Source organism: Budorcas taxicolor, chromosome 6, assembly GCF_023091745.1.
Source record: "Budorcas taxicolor isolate Tak-1 chromosome 6, Takin1.1, whole genome shotgun sequence".
Taxonomy (NCBI): Eukaryota; Metazoa; Chordata; class Mammalia; order Artiodactyla; family Bovidae; genus Budorcas; species Budorcas taxicolor.
The window spans coordinates 58,571,379-58,595,823 of NC_068915.1; the positions used below are offsets into that span (position 1 = coordinate 58,571,379).

A 24,445-nucleotide genomic window follows, 5' to 3' on the forward strand; every position below is an offset into this window, starting at 1 on the left:
ATCAATTCTTTGGCTCTCAGCTTTCTTTATGATCCAACTCTCACATCCATACATGACTACTGAAAAAACCATAGATTTGACTAGATGGACCTTTGCTGGCAAATTAATGTCTCTGCTTTTTAATATGCTGTCTAGGTTGGTCATAGTTTTTCTTCCAAAGAGCAAGCATCTTTTAATTTCATGGCTTGCAGTCACCATCTGCAGTGATTTTGGAGCCCCCCAAAATAAAGTCTGTCACTGTTTCCATTATTTCCCCATCTATTTCCCATGAAGTGATGGGACCAAATGCCATGATCTTAGTTTTCTGAATGCTGAGTTTTAAGACAACTTTTTCACTCTCTTCTTTCACTTTCATCAAGAGGCTCTTCAGTTCTTCACTTTCTGCCGTAAGGGTGGTATCATCTCCATATCTGAGGTTACTGATATTTCTCCCAGCAATCTTGATTCCAGCTTGTGCTTCATCCAGCCCAGTGCTTCTCATAATGTACTCTGCATATAAGTTAAATAAGCAGGGTGACAGTCGCAGCCTTGACATACTTCTTTCCTGGTTTGGAACCAGTCTGTTGTTCCATGTCCAGTTTTAACTGTTGCTTCTTGACTTGCATACAGATTTCTTAGGAGGCAAGTAAGGTAGTCTGGTATTCCCATCTCTTTAAGAATTTTCCACAGTTTATTGTGATCCACACAGGCAAAGGCTTTGGCATAGTCAATAAAGCAGAAGTAGATGTTTTTCTGGAACTCTTGCTTTTTCAATGATCAGCAGATGTTGGCAATTTGATCTCTGGTTCCTCTGCCTTTTCTAAAACCAACTTGAACATCTGGAAGTTCATGGCTCACATACTGTTGAAGCCTGGCTTGGAGAATTTTGAGTATTACTTTACTACCGTGTGAGATGAGTGTACTTGTGCAGTAGTTTGAACATTCTTTGGCATTGCCTTTCTTTGGGATTGGAATGAAAACTGACCTTTTCCAGTCCTGTGGCTCCTGCTGAGTTTTCCAAATTTGTTGGCATATTGAGTGCAGCACCTTCACAGCATCATCTTTTAGGATTTGAAATAGCTTAACTGGAATTCCATCACCTCCACTAGCTTTGTTCATAGTGATGCTTCTTAAGGCCCACTTGGTTTCAAACATTATGCATAAATTTAGATACATTTCAACTTAAAAATCAGAAGTCTGATAATTCAATTATTCATTTTTAATTGATTTTCAAAACATTGTCACTATAATCACTCAAACTCCTTTAAGCATCAGTAGTACAGAAAAGAAGAAATATGCACAAAGTGATTAATTGTATGCCTTTCATGCTTTAAAACCTTTCTATACTTAGTTTTAAATCTCCCTGGAGTTGAATGGTGCATACAAACCAAGAAAGAAAGTTCCTTGGGAACAACTGAGGCCATTTTTTAGCAAATATTTTAACAGAGGTGCAGGCATCCGAGCAATTTACATCTTCCCAAATGTCACACTGAATCCCTCCTTAGAACAACTGTGTCATGAGTTAAAAACTTAAAGAGGGTTTGGTCTCACAACTTCTACTGTCCATATCCCAAGACCAAAGCTATATACATAGTCTCTAAATCTTAATCTAGTAAAGGAGATAGGACTATCAGGTTGGTCTTTATCTTTTAAAAAAGGTACATATATTTTCTATCTTAAGTGCTGAAAACCTTTGAATTTAATGGAATTCTAAGATGTATGCATATTTTTCTACTTAATAACTTAAAAATAAATAAATGAATTTTCTATTTAATGATAAAGACCTTTAAATGGAATACCCAATATGTAAATGTCTTTTCTATTTAAAAAACTTTGAACTTGATAAAATCTTGCACTCTTTCATCTTCTTCGGTGCACACAACACTTATAGATGTATCAATAATTTCCAGTTGAGTTTTGGAGATCCCTCCTGATCAAGCCAAGTCTGATTTGCTGTTACAATATGACTCTCATTCTTCTGAGAGTTTGAGGGGGTGGGCAGGAAGTTGATAGAGTTCTTATCAGATGGCTTCTATTTTCTCTATGGATTAGGATGTAAAGTTGTCTGTTAAAGGAGGTGGGAGTTACATGGGTAAGGATGAGGAAAAAGCTTTAAATTTTTCATGTATGAAAATGGGATACCTGAGTAGATCCATGCTGCTTACTTTATAGTCTCATAAGCATGTGACATTAAAGCCACTTAAAGTGGAGACAGTACTCCACTGGATATATTTACAATCCATGTCAAACAGTTTATATGGTTTTTATGTTAAATGTACACATTTTGTTATTTGAGTATTTGCCATTCTTTGTAGCTGGCCAAGAAGTCACATCTCAATGTCAAAGAAGCTTTATTAATAACGCAATTGAAGTAGTCACTTACACTGCAAAAAGTTCTAGACTCATTTAACATTTATTTCCATTTGCTAGTCAATTACCAGCTGTCAGAGCATATTAAGTATTGTAAATTTGAGTCAGAAGCTGTCACCCTTAAGTGTATTAACTTTCCCTAATCACATAGGTAGTGATTTATCCCATGAAAGAATTATGTTAATCACCAACTTACATCTGTCTTCATCATGGTATAAAATTGCCACTGGCTTCATTGCTCAAGTGAAGTAAATCAATGTAGACACCAAAAATGAACGCAGACTGTCATGAATCTTGAGTATTTCCATTCACATTAACAAGCTTCTCATTGTTTCCAAACAGAAAAAAAAATGTCAGCCAACTTTCATAGTTTTTTGCTTCTTAGTGTTAAAACTGTAGTCAATTATTCTTATTATTAACAGTTAACATTTCTAGAGTATTTATTATGTGTTAGAAGGAAATGGCAACCCATTCCAGTATTCTTGCCTGGAAAATCCCATGGAAGGAGTAGCCTGGTGGGCTACAGTCCATGGGGTCGCAAAGAGTCGGACACGATTGAAGCGACTTCACTTAGCACTATGCTCACAGCTTTATGTGAATTATTTTAATTTTCACAATAAACCTGTGAGGTTATTGGTTCTTATACTCCTGGCTGCATTTTGTAATGTCGAGTGTAATTAACTTGTCCAAAATGGTAGAGCCTAGAGTCAAACCCAAGCAGTTTAATTCCATAATGTTTACACTTAACCGGTAGTCTACACTGATGGATGGTGTTTGATAGTAACTAAGTGAATCAGTTAGGAATAGCATTTGGGATCGAATCTGCATTCCAGGCAGATTCTTTACCATCTGAGCCATCAGGAAAGCTCAACTAAGACTTAACATATAATGGCTTACAAAATAGTGATTTTTTTCTTTCTCATTTAACAGAATGGAGATAGGCAATAACTCATATTTGTTTAGTAGCCCACCAGGGCCAGAGCCAGTGTGATTCCCTGGCCTGTCCCTTAAGGCAGCAAAATTGGCTGCTTCAGTTTCAAGCACCAGGTTCACATTCAGGGCAGGATAAAAGGAGAGGGGAGGGTTGTCACCAGCTGTAACTGTATAATTTATCATGAAAGTGAACCCTTTCTCATTTATATCTCATTGGTCAAAGCTGTTTCACTTGGCTGCTCTTATCTGAAAGGGTGGAAGACTGCAGGGGGAAGGTAGTTGGGGAGGATGATGGACCAGCCTTGGGTCAAAAGTTATAGAATCTACAAACTCTGTAGGAATTTTTCACTTCCTCCTTAACTTCTTCCTTCCTTTTCTTGCAATGAAATCGCTGTAATTCTTTTATAAAATGTATTCCTGGATATTAAGGGAGAGGGGTGGTTCTTTTTTTTTTTTTTGAGTCAGGATACATTGGTCACAAGTTATGGAAACTATTGCACACCTAAGAAAATTGATAAATTTCAGTCATTTATTCAACAGCTAAATTGAATAAATAAATAAGCATTCATTATATGCCATGAACTCTTCTATGCTCTGTGGATATATCAGTGAACAAAAATATTGAGAGAAAGAGAGAAACACTGTGCTGGAATCACAGAGAACCCAAAGGTAGAAATGCCGCAGGGCTTTGAAGAGAGACAGGAACCAGGGGTTGAGAAACTATCTGAATGCAGACAGCTTCCCTGAGCTAATCTCCTTCATTCTGCTCACTCTGCTTTCTCTTAATTCTTAGTCTGCATGGTGGATCTTCTATTCAAGCTGAACAAGAATCTGTGTCCCAATCCAAATACGTAGGAAAACGAATTTGAATCAACTGTGCCCACCGACAGTGAGAGATACAGTTCCAGGGGTCATTGTGAGTGGAGTGACACCTTGAAAGTTGTCTGCCTCAAAGTCTTCCTGTTGCTGTTCCCCATCTGCAAGTTTACTGATGCTTTTGTAGACAGCTTGCCTGCTACCATCCATGCCAAAGCTCCTCCTACCACCCCAGAGATTTGAAAGTTAACTCTATCTACCTTGAAGAGCACCTTTTTTTCTAGTTCTGGGGAAAAAATTGCATGAGTCAAGGTTGTTTTGGAGTTTTTCAAGTCACTCTGTGCCCTAAGGTATTAAATCTTCCCCTCTCCTCCACAGCCCTGTCACTGTCTTCCAGATAATGGGAGATTTGGGTCTTGGTTGACATCAAATTCCCTTCTCACTTTAAGCTAAGCCCTCAGATGCCAACACCACTGCACATCAGTTTGATTCCAAAGTACACATTGCAGCGTGGATTGGTATATTCTTTTATGGTCCTTATAAACTATAATCCAGTGAGATATGGTTGTTGGTGATTTGTTTAACCTTCTCTGTGTTTCAAACGAATGGATATTTTCCCATTCAGGGATAAACGAATTGCTGACCTTGTGGCTAATCTGTTTTTTTACAGACTGCAGATTCCTCTCCACGTGGAGGGGGATGGGCAGGCTGGGGCTCCTGGGGCAAATCTCTGCTCTCGTCAGCATCTGCCACAGTAGGTAAGCATTATACATTACATTTGAATGGATAAAGTTCAGGGGCCAAATAGGATATGACATTTTGATCATACCATGTACTGATAGAGTTTAACATTACCTCATGAGATATTTGGGATTCCCAGGTGGTGCAGTGGTAAAGAATCCACCTGCCAATCCAGGAGACACAGGAGACGTGGGTTCAGTCCCTAGGTAGGGAAGATGCCCTGGAGGAGGAAATGGCAACCCACTCCTGTATTCTTGCCTGGAAAATTCCATGGACAGAGGAGCCTGACAGGCTGCAGAGAGATGGACATAACTGAGGGCCTGAGCACACACACACACACACACGCACACACACATGGGATAATAAGAGAAAATTGTTTTTAGTGTTTACTAAGTGTTTCCTGTATATTAATACATTTATTCTTCAAAATAACCCTATTAGGAGGTACTCTTATTTCCTCCATTTTAGAGATAAGGAAGCTGAATCACAGAGAGGTTAAACTTTATCCAAAATCAAGAGTAGCTGAATTGGGCTTTGAACCGCACAGAATGGCTTTGAACCATTTTATTATATTGCATCTTAGAATATAAGATTGGGGCTTTTATAATATATTCTTAAAGCTTCGTTTGTCATCCACTTGAACATTTTAAAATATACAAATAGGCTACTCTCTAAAAAGGCACTCATCACAGCATATTGAAATACAAATAGGAAAAGATGTAGGTAGGAAGAAGATACATATCAAGGCTAATAGAGTTTCTATAATTGAACATTGACCTTAACTCTGAGATGCTTGCCTGCCAGTAGATTATCTTTTTCGTTGAATGATAAAACAAGACTTACCTTATTTAGGGGCTTCCCGGGTGACTCAGCTGGTAAAGAATCCACTGCAATGCAGGAGACCCCAGTTCAACTCCAGGGTCAGGGAATTCCCCCAGTAGAAGAGACAGGCTACCCACTCCAGTATTCTTGGGCTTCCCTGGTGGCTCAGATGGTAAAGGGTCCACCTGCAATGCAGGAGACCTGGGTTCAAACCCTGCGTTGGGAAGATCCCCCTGGAGGAGGGCATGGCAACACACTCTAGTATTCTTGCCTGGAGAATCCCCATGGACAGAGGAGCCTGGCGGGCTACAGTCCATGGGGTTGCGAAGAGTTGGATATGATGAGCAACTCAGCACAGCACAGCACAGCTTATTTAGATACCTTTACTTTGGCCGCCAGTAGATTATCTTTCTCACTGAATGATAAAACAAGACAGCATGTTTACATACCGTGATTTTCCTTGTATGAAATTTTGGAAGAAATGTCCTGCATTGGCTCTTACACAAAGAGAAAACATACTGACTGTGTCCTCATCAGTGAAGATTTGTCAGTTATTCTTCATGTGACCATCTCTTGTGTATACTCTTCATGAACACTGAAGATATAACATGAACATGTCTCAGATGACCTAGCCTCGACATTTCGTCTTGAGTGTGGAGAGTGACAGGCAGAACATAGGAAGTCACAGGTAACACTGCTTTCAGATCATCTAACTCAGGTGTTCTCCTATGGTCTGTGGCATAAGGATCTTGTGATGGGCCATGAATTGGTCCAATTCACAGTTACTCCTAAAATCAATAGTCTCTGGCCCTACTCCAATGAACCGTGGTCACAGACCGTTGAAGGGGCAGGTATCTAATTTGATAGAATTTAGATGCCTGGAAGAATGGATTTATTGCATTCTCCTAATTCCATGCCTGGAGAGCTGTGGCAAGGAGTAGATAGACGGTGATCAAATAAACATTGCTCTCTGCTGAGAGCCTGAAAAGTAGATTTTTTTTCTTTTGCTACTTGAAGGGCCAGGTATACTGTGGATACTTTGGGTTGGCCAAAGACACAAACGAACTTTTTGACCAACCCAATACACAAGCAGATGGACAAAATTAGTCAGATTAAAGTAGAGAAGCCTGTTTTGTTTTCTGAACAGGACAGAGTCTCTTATTAGAGTAAGGACAGGCACTGCAAGCATCTTGCTTTCTAGGGAAAATGTTTGAGCTTTTAGTGACTCCCAAATGGATCTTGCCACTGACAGTACTCAGGACTGGCATGCTTTCTGAACCAAAACTAAAAATGTGGAGTCTAAAAGTTTTTGAAATTATGATGTCTGAAACAGTATATTACTTGATCACCAAGTTATACCACTCTCTTCATGCTTTATGTCATAAAACAGTATAATGTTTTGGGTGCTTCCAGTTATAATGGTGTCCAGAACTTCCTGACCCAGGGATTGAACTGACATCTCCTGAAGCTACTGCACTAGCAGCCCATGGGGGTCACAAAGAGTCAGACACCACTGAGCGACTGAATTGAATTGAATTATGGGAGTGAATCCCATCGTATTCACAATCCTGATCACTCTCAAATTAACAGACTCCTGCTCCCTAGAAGGAAAACTATGACAAACCTAGACAGCATATTAAAAAGTAGAGATATCACTTTGCCAACAAAGCTCAGTATCCTCAAAGCTATGGTTTTTCCAGTGCTAATGCGAAGTCACTTCAGTTGTGTCCAACTCTTTGCAACCATATGGACTGTGTAGCCCACCAGGCTCCTCTGTCCATGGGATTCTCCAGGCAAGCGTACTGGAATGGGTTGCAATTTCCTTTTCGAATGGGAGAGTTGGATCATAAAGAAGACTGAGCGCTGAAGAATGAATGCTTTCAAATTGTGCTGGAGAAGACTCTTGAGAGTCCCTTGGACAGCAAGATCAAACCAGTCAATCATTAAGGAAATCAACCCTGAAGATTAATTGAAAGGACCCATGCTGAAGCTGAAGCTCTAATATTTTGGCCTCCTGATGCAAAGAGCCAATTCATTGGAAAAGACCCCGATGCTGGGAGAAATTGAAGGCAAAAGGAGAAGGGGGTGGCAGAGGATGAGATGGTTGGATGGTACCACTGACTCAGTGGACATGAATTTGAGAAAACTCTGGGAGATAGTGGAGGACAGAGGAGCCTGGAGTTCATGGGGTTGCAAAGAGTCAGATATGACTTAGTGACTAAACAACAACCACCACCATCAAATTGGTGGTGGTGGGGAGTCATGGGTGTATCTGCCAGGGGTAAGAATCTTGGGAGTGGTCTCTCAGTTCTACCTACCACGCCTCCCTTTTCTGTTTGAAATCCTTAACAGTTAAACCACCAATTCCAGAATCTTAATATTTTTTAATGGCTCTAGCTACATGCTAGAATTTTGAAAAGCATTTTAATCTTGGCATTTTCTCTTGTTTGTACCCCCAACAACCAAAGGGCATATGAGGGAGAGCAAAGAAATTTTGAAATATCGATACTCACTCTAAGAGTCCCATTGGAAAAACTGGAGCCATCTTTAGAGAAGTAGAGACTGTGTTCATCATCACTGGTCATCACAACCCAAATGAATGCAGTAGTGATAGCTGAATACCATCCCTAACTCATTCACAAGGTATATTTTGGGGATTTCTGATTAAGACGGGCTGTAACTTTACAAAGTAATAGTGGCTAAAATGATAGCAATGTATACTTTAAGATGAGATAAGTATTTTTGTGGACCTGGTGGAGAACTAAAACTTGTAGCATGAGGGAAGGCTGAAGTCGTAGGTTCCAAGGCTGGAAACAGGCAGCGGAGGTGATTGGTAATTTGACTCCCCAAAGGTAACAGGGATCATGTGTCCCACAAGTGGAGAGGTGTCAGTCAGGCTCACAGCCTGAAATAGAGTTGGTTAAAATAGGATTCAACCACCTTCTTACAGAAGCTTGAGGAATTTATAGACGCTGTCCTAAATTGTGGTCTATCTTGAGCTGCAACCTTTGAATTAAGACAGGCAAGCGAGGCAGGCCTTCCGTTATGCACATGGAATAATGGGCTTTGCAGCATTGAGTTTATTATCACAGGGCAAAGAAACTTCCTGGAAAACAGAGCACTCAGAACAGCCGACAGGCTCTTGAAGGTTTATAAATCGCCGGTGGAAAATAAAGGAAGAAAATAACCACACCTTCTATTGCAATTGATTGGTACTCAGAAACCTGATGTTACCCTCAGGGTAATTCCAGTAGCAGATAAAACTGTGCAAGACACAAAGTCCCTAAAGAAATTCAGAGCTGTCGATTGAGCATTACAAATAGAAACCAGTACTGTTACAGTTGTTGAAAAACTGCAGGCACAATTGTTAGAACTGTTTAAGAGCCGGCAAGAGAGTAATTAAAGAATGGAAAGATTTAGAGGTGGTTCTCTCTTGGAAAACACATTGTATCAGGACTCATAAAACCTGAGAGCCCTGATCCCGACTGCCACTAACTTGTGAACACAAAGAAGTGTCACTAACTAGCTACACTATGCCCTGAGCCTCTATAGGCTCAGCTTCCTTCCTTGGAAAAGTGTGTGTGGAACGACTTGAGAAATTCTAAGATTCCCTCCAACTTCTGAAATATAATGATTCCATAGACTGTGGCTCTATGCAGCAAGAGAAAGATATTTGTAACTACTGTGCTGAGTAGAAAAATATACAAAATTGACTTTTTCTACACTGTGTTTTTATATTTTATCTTTTGACTCACTACTTTGACCCCCAAGATTACAAGGAAATGAAAAAGCAACCTTCCCAATGCTTATATAAAATTAGACATCTCTCAGCCAACAATTGTTTTTGGAGAGGCCATAACTCCTGTGCTGGTTTCATTTACAGCCACACTATTAATTACATTCTAACAAGACTTGATCAGCTGCCACCCATGCCTTTGGATGAGTTCATAAAATGCAATAAAAATGGTTATTATTTAAGATCCAGTCAGAAAACAGAGGCAGAAGGAAAATGTAAAAAAAAAAAAAAGAATAAAAAGATTTTAATGATAATTTCAAAGTACTATTGTGAGAAACAGATGTGATTTCCCACAAGCACTGTAGAGACTTGATTTATGTGTAGAATATATTGCCAAGTGATAGACTAGTAACCAAAATGAAAGTCGACAATGCTGAGACATATACAAATATGCCAAGGTAAAAATTCTATAGTAGAATAGAGCAACTTATTTCCAGATACTACAAAAGGCCCACTTGTTTATTTAAAATTCTAGTTTTGACAGTTTTATGAGTCCCAACACCTCTATGCTAGGGTACCTGAGAAGGGCAAGGGAGAGCTGATCTGTGTATTTACCTTTTCAAAGTTGTCATTGTTCTCCTTCCCTACACACTCATGAGTTACATGATGTTTTCCTTCTGCACTTTTTAATGAACATCTTCTACCAGCACTGTCAGAAATAATGACAGTGTTTATCACAGAGAACGGCAAACTTGTCAGAATGACGCTGCAGTAAGAACCCTTTACTAGGTATTTCACTCTCAATATCACATGGATTCGTTTTTAAAGGTGATATTGCTGAGGATGTGAAAATTTTCAAATATCAATACCAAAGATAATAGGATTAATGCTTGGAGTTTGTTCACAATCCTTTCAAACTATGACTAGGGCCCAGGATTAATGAATTCCTGTGTGGTGGTGAAGCAAACACTGTGAGTTCAGAAACTCTTTTTGTCAATTTTGAGCCCAAAGAGGAGTGAGTACATGATTACAGACTGGACATCAACCAGCATAATGGAGAGAGAAGACTTTCCCGAAAGGAAGATGGACTGGCTCCACTTTTTGCTGCCATGAAGCTTACTTATGTTGAGTGCAGCAACACCATCTGTGTGTTTTTCTCAACAGCTACTTCTCACAACTTTTTATAAATATCTTGAATTCATTGCTAGTAGAGTCTGAAAGGCAGTCAATACTTTTAAACTGTTCTGTTTCCAAAATTCACCTGAAGAAGAGTAGAAATTGGTGCAACCCTCAGAAGAGCAATCAGCACTACTGATGAAATCCTGAATTCATGAGCCTTCTACCCAGCAGCCCCAGTGTTGACTCTTTACCAAAGCTTATTAAGATAAATGTGTAAAGATGTTCAATATGGAATATACGCATCTCCCTGGAGAAGGGAATGGCCTTTCACTCCAGTATTCTTGCCTGGAAAATCCCATGGACAGAGGAGCCTGGCAGGCTACAGTCCGTAGCGTCACAAAGAGTCGAACACGACTGAGCGACTAACACACGCAATGTTTTAAGAATGAGGAAGCTCCTGATTGTCTGATTTGCAAGGAGTTATAGAAATAGGACTAAAATGACATTTAATCAACTACAGATAGCATGTAAGACTTTATTAATAGAACATTGTGATGGCGCATGTGAGAGTTAGAGTCAGAAAGATTGGGTTCAGATCCTGCCTCTGCCACTTCTTGGCTTTGGGATCTTAGGCAAGCTATTTTCACGTCACCGGGTATCAGTGTCCTCAATCATGAAATGAGTAGAATAATATTCTTTACTTTATCATGAAAGGATTATATGAGACAAATTACTGAAAATAGGTTCCAGTGCCTGGGACATTGTGCTCAGTAATGTTGACCCAGTCCCAAGGGTTTCACGTATTTCTCCTCAGTAACCTAACAAAACCCTGGAAGGCAGATGTTATCATCCTCCTTTCAGGAAAGATCCAGCAGCAGAGACTCAGAAAAGTCACCAAGTCCACATGGCTAATAACTGATGGAACTAAATTCCTCCACAAGACTCCTGACTCCTACGTTTAGGGCATTTTGCGCTAGAGTAGAGATGATAAGTTAAATACCAGACAGTCATTTAGCATTGGTTTCTAATGACGCAGCATCACAGCATTATTATCTTACCATCGTTGCTTTATGCACCTTCTTTTTACTGCAGTAAGTCAAAGGATAGAGGATATTCATCTTTCGAATCATGGAATTTGGACGGGTTCACTTCTTGGGGGTTCATGATGTCATGTGAAGAATTCATGAGCTATACCCTAGACTATTACTCATGCTGGTTGTTTTTCTCTGTTATTGAAAGACCCAAATCAGTATCTTTGAGAATAATTACTCTGTTAAAAGGCAACAATGACTCCATCTTATTCCTTATTCTGGGCACTAGATGTCACACTAAGTAAAGTTTTAGAAGTTATTCTTCAAAGTAGGGTGTGGCATAGAGCCTAAAACTTAGCTATAAAAAACCATAGATTTATATTTCTAGTAGAATGTTGTAAAGATGTACTTTCACTAACAAAAGAATTCAGAAAAAAAGAATTGTTAGTTAGAAAATACAATTGGAGGAAATTTTAAGTATGTACAAATCTATATATCGATTATACCTAAATAGAGCTGTGTGTGTGTGTGTGTGTGTGTGTGTGTGTGTGGTTGAAGTAGCAGCCTATTGTCATGTCCGTTCAACAAACACATTCTACTTATTATGCACATAAAATGGTATTTCCTTGCTGAAACAAAGAGGCAGATGGTGTATATATATCCATGATTGTTTGTGTTCTGAGATGGTGAGAAGCACTTCTTCCCCAGGAAAAGATTCAGACATGGTCCTAACCTGCAAGAGGTGGAGAAGGTGAAAGAGAATGTGATCACAGTGAGGTTCGTAAACTGTGAATGATCTCGGGGAAGGATGTGAAGTCATCTCTCTTGAATGATTTCCACAAAGAAGATGTAGCAATTGCCTCCTAGCCTTCCGAAATTTATTTATTCCTTGGTTTTAGCTCCCAGAAATCTAAATGAGAATCATGGATTGAGATTTGAATGTATGTTATTTCCTTTGGAATATATATGTGTTATATACATATATATATATGTATGCTGCTGCTAAGTCGCTTCAGTCATGTCTGACTCTGTGTGACCCCAGAGACGGCAGCCCACCAGGCTCCTCCGTCCATGGGATTCTCCAGGCAAGAGTACTGGAGTGGGGTGCCATTTCCTTCTCCAATGCATGAAAGTGAAAAGTGAAAGTGAAGTCGCTCAGTCGTGTCTGACTCAGCGACTCCATGGACTGCAGCCCACCAGGCTCCTCCGTCCCTGGGATTCTCCAGGCAAGAGCACTGGAGTGGGGTGCCATTGCCTTCTCCAATGCATGAAAGTGAAAAGTGAAAGTGAAGTCGCTCAGTCGTGTCTGACTCAGCGACCCCATGGACTGCAGCCTGCCAGGCTCCTCCGTCCATGGGATTCTCCAGGCAAGAGCACTGGAGTGGGGTGCCACTAGGGCTTCCCTGGTGGCTCAGAGGTTAAAGCGTCTGCCTGCAATGTGGGAGACCTGGGTTCGATCCCTGGGTCGGGAAGATCCCTTGGAGAAGGAAATAGCAATTATATATATATATATGTTTTTAAAGGATGTCAAGGAATATGGTCTCAGAATGTAAATGTGAGATAATTACATCCCGTGGGCTTTCCAAGTGGCTCAGTGGTTAAAAAATCCACCCCGCCAATGCAGGAGATGTGGGTTTGATCCCTGGGTCAGGAAGATCTCCTAGAGGAGGGCATGGCAGATCACTCCAGTATTCTTGCCTGGAGAATCTCATGGACAGAGGAACCTAGTGGGCTACACTCCATAGGGTTGCAAAGAGTCAGACAGGACTTACTGACTAAACAACAACAACAAAATTATATCCCATAGCTTAAATGTGTTACTGAAACTCCAACAAGTTTCCATTGAAATGCTTTAAACTAATTGAAATCAATTCAAGCCTTAGTTTTGGCAGTTACAGTGCATCTTTTAAAAAAGTAACAATAATGAATTCAAACTGTGTCTAATGACCTACACATGAATATAGTTACATATTTCTGTATGTAATTAATGTTGTGAACATTGTAAATAGTGTTTCCTAATTTTCAGTGGTTTCTAGAGAGTGTATAATACCAGGTGATTCCCACTGGATATAATTAATCCTATATCAGTTTGGTAAATTTCAGTGCTATGTTTAAGACCCTGGTGGTGCAGAGGTTAAAGCGTCTGCCTGCAATGTGGGAGACTTGGGTTCGATCCCTGGGTCGGGAAGATCCCCTGGAGAAGGAAATGGCAACCCACTCCAGTATTCTTGCCTGGAGAATCCCATGGACGGAGGAGTTTGGTGGGCTATAGTCCACGGGTTGCAAAGAGTCGGACACGACTGAGCGACTTCACTTCACTTCGCTTCACTAATAAATAAGGTTAAAATTGATAAAATATGATTCTTTGGGTTTGAGGTTCATCCATATCTTTCTGTCACTCAGGAGATGACAGTTGGTCATTTTAACAGTGTCCTCTATGACTAGACCGTTCTCTTTGGCTCTCAAATCATGTTGTGACTTGGGATTCCCCTTCCCACCATGTATTATTATTGCTTTTGCCTTGGGTTTCAACAACCTGCAGTTGTCCAGGTCCCGAATGACATTTTCCATCTTCTCCCCAGGCCCTGGGGGGAGGTGAGTGCTGTGATGATGGCAGCCCAGGCTGCTTTTCCTTCAAGAGCTCAAATAGCCACTTAAGATATCACTAGACTATCAGCGTTTGTTTTTTTTGTTTGTTTGGTTTGAGAATCATGGGATCCTCTAAAGAGAAAAAAATATTGTGCCAAAATAAAATGTAGATAAAACTATATTTCTATCAAGCCAAGCAGTGTGTGTGTGTGTGTGTGTGTGTGTGTGTGTGTGTGTGTGTGTAGTAGTAGTGAGAGAGTAGATGGGAAGTTCAGCTCTGTATTCACTAAATAGTTATTGATTACCCACTGTGCCAGCTCCAGGAAATACAGGCATTGTCCAAAGATGGAGTAAGATCAGTGCCCCTCACCCTGACTATTCTTGTGTTTGGACTGTTACTGCTAAAGACAAATGTCAGGGCAACTATTGTGTGCCCTTCCTGGTTTTCCCACTGGCTTGCCTTTGGATCTTGACATGTCTCCAGACCGGGCTGTCACACACAGAGACTGTGCTAAACAGATGACTAGCGCTTTGAAAGAGCTTGTTAAGGTGCGACTGATTTCAGTTCAACAAACAGTAATTGAGCACCTGCAATGGGATAGACATGCAAAAAATCCAAGCATAAGGATGCATGCCCACCCTGAGAGACTTAGAAAAGAAGAAAGAGGCTAAGACAGGAATACCGTTCACAGATAATATCTTGGGCGGGGAACCCCAGGTTGCTCATTGGATAGTGTGAGAAATAAGGGAAAAATAAACCTTTACATGTGTTTATCTTATTTGCTCCTCACAACAGCGTAGTGGAGAAACTGAGTCACAGAGAGGTTGAGAACTTCTCAAAAGTCCCCCAGCTAGGCAGACGTGAAGCTGAGCTCAGACTGGAGCCCACGCCCAAGGGCTCATAAAGTCTGTGCTGTTAACCACCACATTCTCCCACAACTGGGCTATTGACCTCCAGCTTACAGGAGGACATGAGTTATGGAACCTGCAGACCGTGGGCTTCTATTGTATCTATGAACCGTGTTTTCTTTCCTGACAGGTCATGGATTGACAGCAGTGAAGGAAAAGGCGGGGGCCACCCTCCGGATTCATAGTGTGAACTCTGGCTCTTCCGAAGGGGCCCAACCTCATGATGAAAATGAAGTCTCTCAAAGTGAGTGGTGCATTTATTTGGGTGTTTCTTGGACTTGGGCTATATTACACCATGTGCGCAAATATAGATTTCCAAGTTCAGATCAGCAAAACAAACTCTAAAAGGGTGTTTTTCTCTTTAGTAGCCGATGCAGCCGCAGATCAGAGCCCCGCAGAAAGCCCACCCACTTCCCCTTCCTCGGGGTCTCGGGGCATGCTGTCAGCCATTACCAATGCGGTTCAGAACACAGTGAGTCATTAGCTGCTTCCTCTGTTTTCCCTGAGGTCTGCCTGTGCCTTCTTTTGATATTTCTATTTACCAGTGACCTAGATACATCAGAGAAAAGATGACCTTGCTCAAAACTTTTGATTATGGTTTTGTTATGCTTTCTCCGACAGAGTAGGCATAACCTTGGAACCAAGATGATAAGAACAAAATGAAATATACTTTATGTTTAAAAGAAAGGAGCTGCTTAGAAAGAATATTTTTCAGTCTGATTTAACAGTGTCCTTTCCAGCAGCAAGGACAGTCTCTGTTTACCAGGGAGGGAGGGCTGTTTCTTAGAGCTGGGACAGTTGTTTTTCCGAAATGTTCTGTGTCTCTTAACCTTCAATCTGAAAAATATGAAGTGATTCTAAGTATGTATATACACATACCAGTAAAGAATCAGGAGCATCCCCAAGATGTTTCTAACGTGTTTCCAGATAATAAGACCAACATTCTTCCTCCATTCCTACCTCCCAGTTCCCTCTCCTCTCTTTCCTTGAATAGCAGGCTCCTTCCCTGGCCCCTTCCTCTTACAGAAGCTTAAAAAGCTTGTTACTGACAAGACACTGATGAATAATGAATAAAAGAAGGACACACCCCAGCTGAAATGAAGCAGCTAACTGGTCTTCAGGATCAGAAGAAAAGGTTTACTTTCTGCTTTTAAAATCAAACAGCTAGTTTTTCATAAACTATGGCTCATTTCCAATTTATTCATTCATTCACTTTTTTAAAAAAGGTAGTTAGCTCTCATTATATACCAAGAGCTATGCTAGATGCTGGGCATAAGCTGACAGACAAGAGGGCATAATAACATGCTGGAAGATGAAGGCAACTCAACAGTTATCAGATGGAAAGGCATATGAGATGAGCGGGCTGTGGACACATATGGAGGCGTCTTACTCAGGCTTCATGTCAAGGGCTTGCCAGAAATAGGAAATGGCTGTTCCTCTCCTTGCTACTTGAAGTACTCTAGACTAAGCAGGGAGAAGCGGGTAGCTAACGTGTTTTAGGAGTCAGCTAATATATTTTGGGAGTACAAGTTCAGTATGTCCACGGCAGACGTGCAGAGAGGGTTGTAGAGCTGGGAATTGAGTGGAATGCTTTCATTATCTCTAGTACAAGGAGTGAATTCATGGTCTCCCAGAGCTACAATCCAGGGCCCTCTGAATCTGTCCTCAGCTTCCTCACATTCCTTTCCGTGTGCTTTCCAACCTTCCAGTTCTCCCTTGGCCCAAGCTCCAGCACCCCACCCCCCACCAAATCTGCCAAAGTCCCTCCATCCTTCAGTTTTATTCTCCGCTGAAGTAAGCCTCAGGATGTCAGGAGAAAATAAATTTTAAATTATGCCAAAGTGTAATTGTTGTTATCTCCTAGTCTTCCCAAAATATGTACATTTAAGAAACTGTTTTCTAGTGTGATTATTGATTGGCTTCCAAATCTGAAAACAAAGTCTAAGTATCTAAAACAGAGATGACTAATAAAGTATATTAATCAATGAAATAGAATATTGCTACTGAAGTGATAATTTTGAAAAATGGATAATGCATTAAAATAATGAAATGTTATAGTAATATTAAAATATGACTTATGCAAACTCATGTAAGGTGAGAAAACACAGATATATGCAGATTGTAATTGTAGTTGTGTACTTGGGGTATAGACAAGGTGTTGCAAAGAAATGTATGCAGTTCTATTTATTATGTACAGTTTATCTAAGTTAATCTTGGTGGTTTTACTCTTTTTTAAAAAGGGAAACAGTGGCTGGCAAAGCAATTTGCAGAGGATAACTACATAATAGGATAATTTCTAGAGCCAGAAACATGTATCAACCTGTCGTATTCCATGAATATACTAATTATAGGCAGTTATTGCTATTTTCTGAAAGTGTGCAAGAGCCATCGAAACAGCCTGAGGGTCCTACACTCTAGGGCCCTAGATTAAAGAATTCCCCAAATTGGCAAGACTATTTGACATTTTTATAGACTGCTCCAAATAATTCTGTTACTTGGGTTAAAATTGTTTCAAACAAAATCAGGAACTGGGTCATCTATTAATTTTTTGTCTTAGAAGCATACCTATTCACTCACACCAATAAAATTAATCCTTAAAATGTTTTGGTTTTCTTAAGCACCTTTTTAAAATAACATTGTATGTCCTACAAATTATATGATATATGCTCTTCTAAGGAAAAGAAAACAGGATTAAATTGATGGTAAATCTCCTGATGAGAAAAAATTGTGACTTCATATTGCTTTTAATATTTGAAGATAGTGCATTCCAGGAGGTGCTGACTGTCTCGAAATAGCAAAATGTAAAAACCTAATCTCATGCAATTACCTCACTGGCAGGGTAAAAGTGTCTTAACTGGTGGTCTTGATGCTTTGGAATTCATCGGCAAGAAAACCATGAATGTCCTTGCAGAAAGTGACCCAGGTTTTAAGCGGACCAAGACACTCATGGAGAGAACTGTTTCTTTATCTCAGGTGGGATTATGTACTTTTGTGATTTGTTCTTTCAGTCAATAAAGTAAATAAAATTTTATTTATCTTCTTTAATAGATATTTTAAAGCACATGTCAAATTCAAAGACATGAAATAGCAGGGAGTGGAAATTGAAATTTTAATATGCCACTTTCCCCAGCCACTCTTCATGGAATACAATCATTGTTAATCATTGTTAACAGCTTCTCACAGATTCTATCAGAGATATTATATAGACAGGTTTAGATATAGATATGGTTGTATAGGTAAATATAGCTAAATATATATATATGTATATGCGCATGTATGTATACAAACTTTTTCAACCAAATACTAGCATACTAACCAACTCTTTTGTATCTTGGTTTATTAAATATAAATTATACATACTTAATAATTTCTTAAAGATAATTCCATTGATACCATTCATCTTAGTCCATTCAGCTGCTATAGGAGAATACCATAGGCTGAGGGGCTTATAAACAACGAACATTTATTTCTCAAAATTCTGGAGTCTGGCAAGTTGAAGGTCAGAGCAACAGTAGATTCAGTATCTGATTAAAGGCCTGCTTTACAATTTGCAAGCTGATGTTCTCCCAGATTCTTCACATGGTGGAAGAAGGTGAAGGATCGCTCTGGATTTCTTTCATAAGGACCTGAATCCTATTTGTGAGGGGTCCACCCTTGTGATCTAATCACCTCCTGAAGGCCTCACCTCCTAATACCATCACACCAGGGATTATGTTTCAACAAAAGAATTTTGGGGAAACACCAACATTCAGTTTGCAGTACCATCATATTCTAGCTCTACCAGGTTCTAGCTCCATGACCTTGAGCAGATGACTTAACCCTTCTGTTCTTCAGATTACTCCTCTGTACACTGGGACCAGCAATACCTACTAATAGCTTTGTTGTGCGGATTACATGACTTAGAAGAGAACCTGAGTCATAGTTTGCACCCAGTAATATTAGTTCTTATCATTGTCATTTTTATGTGTCAAGATGATAGGTAAAAATGCTATCTCAGTGGAATCTTAGTCTATGTTTCTTTTACTATATGCAAGGTTGGACTTCTGTCACACTTCCAGCTGTAAAGTTTTCCTCCTTGAGAAGTATGATATGAAGAATTTATGTTTTGCTTTACTTACAGTACCCAATTAAAAGTAATATTTATCTTATTTTCCAAATACAAAACTCTAATATTGAACTTGCTCCTTCATACAGCACATGCCCAGCTCAGACCCCATAGTGTCAGCCGTGCCCCTATACCTCTTCCCCTTTAAGAGTCTGACATACCAGGTCTCTCTATGTCTTACCAAAATCACGAGCAGCAGATGCAGGATTTTATAAATTTCACAGGCAGGACAAACAGGTCTTCCCATGACTCAGTACTAGAAAGCCACAAAGGAGATATCACTGAAAACAGGTGATCTCAGCTGTGGCAGCTCCTAAGAATTTGATTTCTAGGTGATTTCTCCCTGGCTGTTCCACTGTAGGGGCTTCCCTGGAGGCACAGGTGATGGGAAATCTGCCTGCAGTGCAGGAGACCCAGGTTCAATCCCTGGATCGGGACGATCTCCTGGAGAAAGGAATGGCTACCCACTCCAGTTTTCTTGCCTAGAGAATCCCATGGACAGAGAAGCCTGGCGGGCTACAGACCGTGGGGTCACAAAGAGTCAGACAGGACTGAGCAACTAACACACACTTCCATAATAACCCACATGTAACCAATCTGATGTCATAGCCCTAGTAGAGACTTGGCAGAGTCAGCTAGACCATTAACCTCTTGATCCTTAAAGAAGCAAATAGATTTTGTATTAATCAGGCCATTAACATTAGATGCTGCAAAAATGCAAAATAAAACAAAACCAATAATAGCAATAACAACCCAAGTATCAGTGTGGCTTAGAATGAAAAGGGTTTATCTTTCATTCCCACAGTGTAAGCATTCCTGTGCAGCCCAGGGTCAAGAAGATCCCCTGGAGAAGGAAATGGCTACCCACTCCAGTATTCTTGCCTGGAAAATTCCAGGAACCGAGGAGCCTAGTAGCCTACAGTCCATGGGGTTGCAAAGAGTCAGACATGACTGAGTGACTTTCACTTTTCCTATATGTATAAATTGATACCCATATATATATATATAGAAATAAATATATATATAGAAATAAAAGATATCTATATATTCATGTATGTAATGTATATTATTTATACAGACTTGTACTTACATATAAACATGTTATATATGTATACATAAATTTATACATATATATAAATTTGATTATAGTCAGGAAGGAGGCAGTATGGGAGGGAAATGTGACCAAGTTCAGAAACTAAGTCTGTGAATCTTTGGCCTAAGTTTACACTCTTGCGAAGTGAAGAACTAGACCTGGTCAAGTTCCCAGATTACCATAGTTTTTGTGCCACCATCACAATTTTTTGTTACCTCTGCATTCAGTGTACTTACTTACTAAAAAAGTAAGTAGCAATGCTCATAGAAATGTGTCACCCAAGAATACACACTTGCCATTTGCATTTGTTTGTAGTTACACATCTAAATAGCATATTTAAAAGCAGAGACATTACTTTGCCAACAAAGATCCGTCTAGTCAAGGCTATGGTTTTTCCCGTAGTCATGTATGGATGTGAGAGTTGGACTGTGAAGAAGGCTGAGCGCTGAAGAATTGATGCTTTTGAACTGTGGTGTTGGAGAAGACTCTTGAGAGTCCCTTGGACTGCAAGGAGATCCAACCAGTCCATTCTGAAGGAGATCAGTCCTGGGTGTTCTTTGGAAGGAATGATGCTAAAGCTGAAACTCCAGTACTTTGGCCACCTCATGTGAAGAGTTGACTCATTGGAAAAGACCCTGATGCTGGGAGGGATTGAGGGCAGGAGGAGAAGGGGACGACCGAGGATGAGATGGCTGGATGGCATCACGGACTCGATGGACGTGAGTCTGAGTGAACTCCGGGAGTTGGTGATGGACAGGGAGGCCTGGCGTGCTGCGATTCATGGGGTCGCAAAGAGTCAGACACAACTGAGTGACTGGACTGACTGGCACATCTGAAAGTGAAAGGGAAAGACACTCAGTCGCGTCCAACCCTTTACGACCCATGGACTATACAGTCCATGGAATTCTCCAGGCCGGAATACTGGAGTAGGTAGCCATTCTCTTCTCTAAGGGATCTTCCCAGCCCAGGGATCAAACCCAGGTCTCCTACATTGCAGGCAGATTCCTTACCAGCTGAACCACCAGGGAACACTCTGGGATACATCTCAGCATTGCACCTATGATTCACATGGCCAGTTTATACTGGATGGCCACAACATTACCCCCTTCAGCCCCCTTCCAAACAGTAATTATTCATTCATTCAATCATTCCACAACACATTCCACAATGCATTCCACAAATGCATTTTGAATGTCCACTATGTGCTAGACACTGTTCTAAGCATTTGAGACCATCACTGGTTAAAATTGGAGATTTTGTTCTAGTGAGGAGGGACAAACAAACAATGCACATCATCTCATATTTTAGAAGAGGATGAGTGCTGTTAAAAAAAAAGAAAGAAAGAAAAAATAGACCAGAAAGAGGGTAAAGAATAATACCAGCTCAGTCATGTCCAACTCTTTGTGACCCCATGGACTGTAGCCCACCAGACTCCTCTCTCTGTCCATGGGATTTCCCAGGCAAGCATACTGGAGTGGGCTGCCATTTTCTTCTCCAGGGGATCTGCCTGACCCGGGGATTGAACCCACATCTCTTGCATCTCCTGCACTGGCAGGTGGATTCTTGGCCGCTAGCACCACCTGGGACGCCCAGAAAGAGGGCAATCAGGAAGCAATTTCAGTGTCGCTTTGTTACTTTATTTCACCACAACCAAGCCAGTGAGGTCAGTGAGGGTAGTTGGCTTTTATTGTGTAAGTGTTAACAATTCCCAGAGGTGGTTTTGAAAATTTTAAAATTCAAACCTTGTGCTTATTCAGTCTTGAAAACAGACAGGAGGGTGAATTCTTTCTGTAGCCTATTGGGTTTTGGGCTAACAACCTCAGGAACTGACAAGGAGAACAAGGCTGACTGTTTTATTGACAGCTAATAAAAACCAAAATCTATTCTTTTATGATCTTCCCCTTGTGACCTTTTAGTGGCCAGTGCATTTATGGTGCTCTTCACAGATATTAAAGAACCCTATAAACAATGTCACAGTAACCTTGATAAGGAATCAAATAAAAGGTGCTTAGAATCAAAGAAAGGAAGTGCAGGAAATTATGAGTAACTGGTCAACTTGTGTTTACTGTTTTACTATTTAATCAATAGAAACATAACTGGAAAAAAATGATCAACCTGAAGAGGAAGTCAGTTCACAGTCATTTTTCTCAAAACCAATCTAAAAATTGATAAGCTAACATTTATTTATATTAATATTTACATTTATATTAGGTATCTGGTGAGGAATATACTTGAGGTTATATTTTATTATTTTTTAATTGAAGATGTTTAATAACCACACACAAAAAATTTTTAAATAATTCAAATTAAATCATATCAACTTATTTTTTCTTTGAAGTCTGCCTAGGTGTACAAGTTGCAATTAATCCTCTCACAATAGATTCAGCTTTCCCAGTGTACATTAAATTTGCTTATATAGAAAATCTGGACATTAAAAAAAATAAGATTAATCACACACACAGAAAACACTTCAGTGGAAACCACTGTTTTGCTTTCCTTCTTTTCAATACTATTCTTGGGAGTAGGATTTTTGCTTTGTTTTGTTGTGTACCTATGAACATGAAGAATCCAAAGTAGAATATTATGTGGAAAACTGTGGGTAAAATTAATCTAAAAAGTCATTTTAGGGGAAGGTGGCAGTACAGTGGTTAGAGCTCCATGCTTCCATTGCAGGGAGAATGAGTTCAGTCCCTGGTCAGGGAACTAAGATTCTGCAAGCTGTGTGATGTGGCCAAAAAATAAGGAAAGAAAAACTCCTCTACCTTTTTTTAAAAAAAGTCATTTTTGCAGAAATTCCAAAGTGACTAAAACCTACTCTTCACTAGTACCAAGTCAGTGTTCATCTCCCCCTACATCTTGGAGTAAATGGGGCTTTTAAGCATACATCTAATGTACAAATGTGTGTTTGTGCAGATGTTACGGGAGGCCAAAGAGAAGGAGAAGCAGAGGCTGGCACAGCAGCTCACGGCCGAGAGGACCGCACACTATGGGATGCTGTTTGATGAGTATCAAGGTTTGTCACACCTGGAAGCCCTGGAAATTCTGTCCAATGAAAGCGAAAGCAAGGTATGCCTGTCCTGTCGTTGGAAGTAGCATGTTCATGAGTGTGTTTTCTTAAACGTGAAAGAAAATCTGTTATTATAATACCTCATTTTTAGAGCCTCGTTTCTGTGCTGAGGTCACAATCACTTATGGCCCGATGAGCTGCTCAGGCTCCGTATTATTTCCTCTCTGTTCCTTGCCAAGCTGTTCCCTGTCACCAGTCCCAAGAGGGCCATCATGATACGAATCATCACCACCCCCACCTCTCTGCGCAAAAGGCGTGCAGAAACCTGACTGTCGGCACCTGGCCTGTGCCCCTCTTTGGTGCCGTGGTACCCAGATCAGAGCTACCGGCCATGTCCTTCCTCATTTCTACCCGGTGGCAACAAAGCAGCTGATGCTTCTAGCAGACTGCAGGGTTCAATACACTTAGTTTCACGGGTGGTATGGTTATTTATTCACTCATTTGTTAGAATGCCTGGGCCGTGAAGGGCAGGACTGTCTTACTGGGCATTAAAGCTCTGTTTAGGGATGCTCCTGAACAGAACTCTGGGAAATTACCTCACAGCCCTGCACGTTCACACCCTCGCACTGTGATCCCAGAGAAACAAAACTTGAAGAGTGGAAGTCAGCAGAGCTTGTGATTTCTCTTTTATTTTTAGAAAAGGATTTATGTGGTATGCATGTCCATGTTCAAATGTGTTTTTACTTAATACTTACATGGCATTTATATAATGACTAATCTAAGCACTTCAAAACTATTGACTCATTTAATTGTGGATATTACTCTTTTGTGTGCACCTCAGGTTGACTGTGCTCTGGGGTGTTTTTCCAATGGAGGTCACAGGGCAGTATCCTCTGGACCTCCTGTGAGAAGCCCAGTAACATTCCCTGGGGAGAGGCAGGGCCTCAGATGGGAAACTGATCTTGGAAGGAAGTTCAAGTTCTTTCCAAGGAAAGGAAGAAGGAAAAAGTGATATTTGACTCTCTCTAGGCCTCGTCTTCTTAAATGTGGAATTTGAGGGGTTGAGACATTCATGAAACTCACCTTATCAGGGAAAGATGACCTCTGCCATATAACAGGCAACCAAGAACCAAACAGGATGGACACCACCCCACCCTCCATACACACCCAAGATTATACAGTTACAAGTTACAAT

The 24,445-nt window shown here is 40.4% G+C and overlaps 1 protein-coding gene across 2 annotated transcripts in view; it reads left to right on the forward strand.

The window, feature by feature from the left end:
- FAM114A1 (family with sequence similarity 114 member A1) overlaps nt 1-24,445 on the forward strand; it is a 66,116-nt gene that overhangs the window by 15,790 nt on the left and 25,881 nt on the right. For both annotated transcript variants that reach the window (XM_052642078.1, XM_052642077.1), the window contains exons 3-7: nt 4,769-4,856; nt 15,176-15,289; nt 15,411-15,517; nt 17,884-18,018; nt 23,157-23,309. In XM_052642078.1, coding sequence (XP_052498038.1) covers nt 4,769-4,856; nt 15,176-15,289; nt 15,411-15,517; nt 17,884-18,018; nt 23,157-23,309 — 597 coding nt within the window. The remainder of the gene's footprint in view (nt 1-4,768; nt 4,857-15,175; nt 15,290-15,410; nt 15,518-17,883; nt 18,019-23,156; nt 23,310-24,445) is intronic.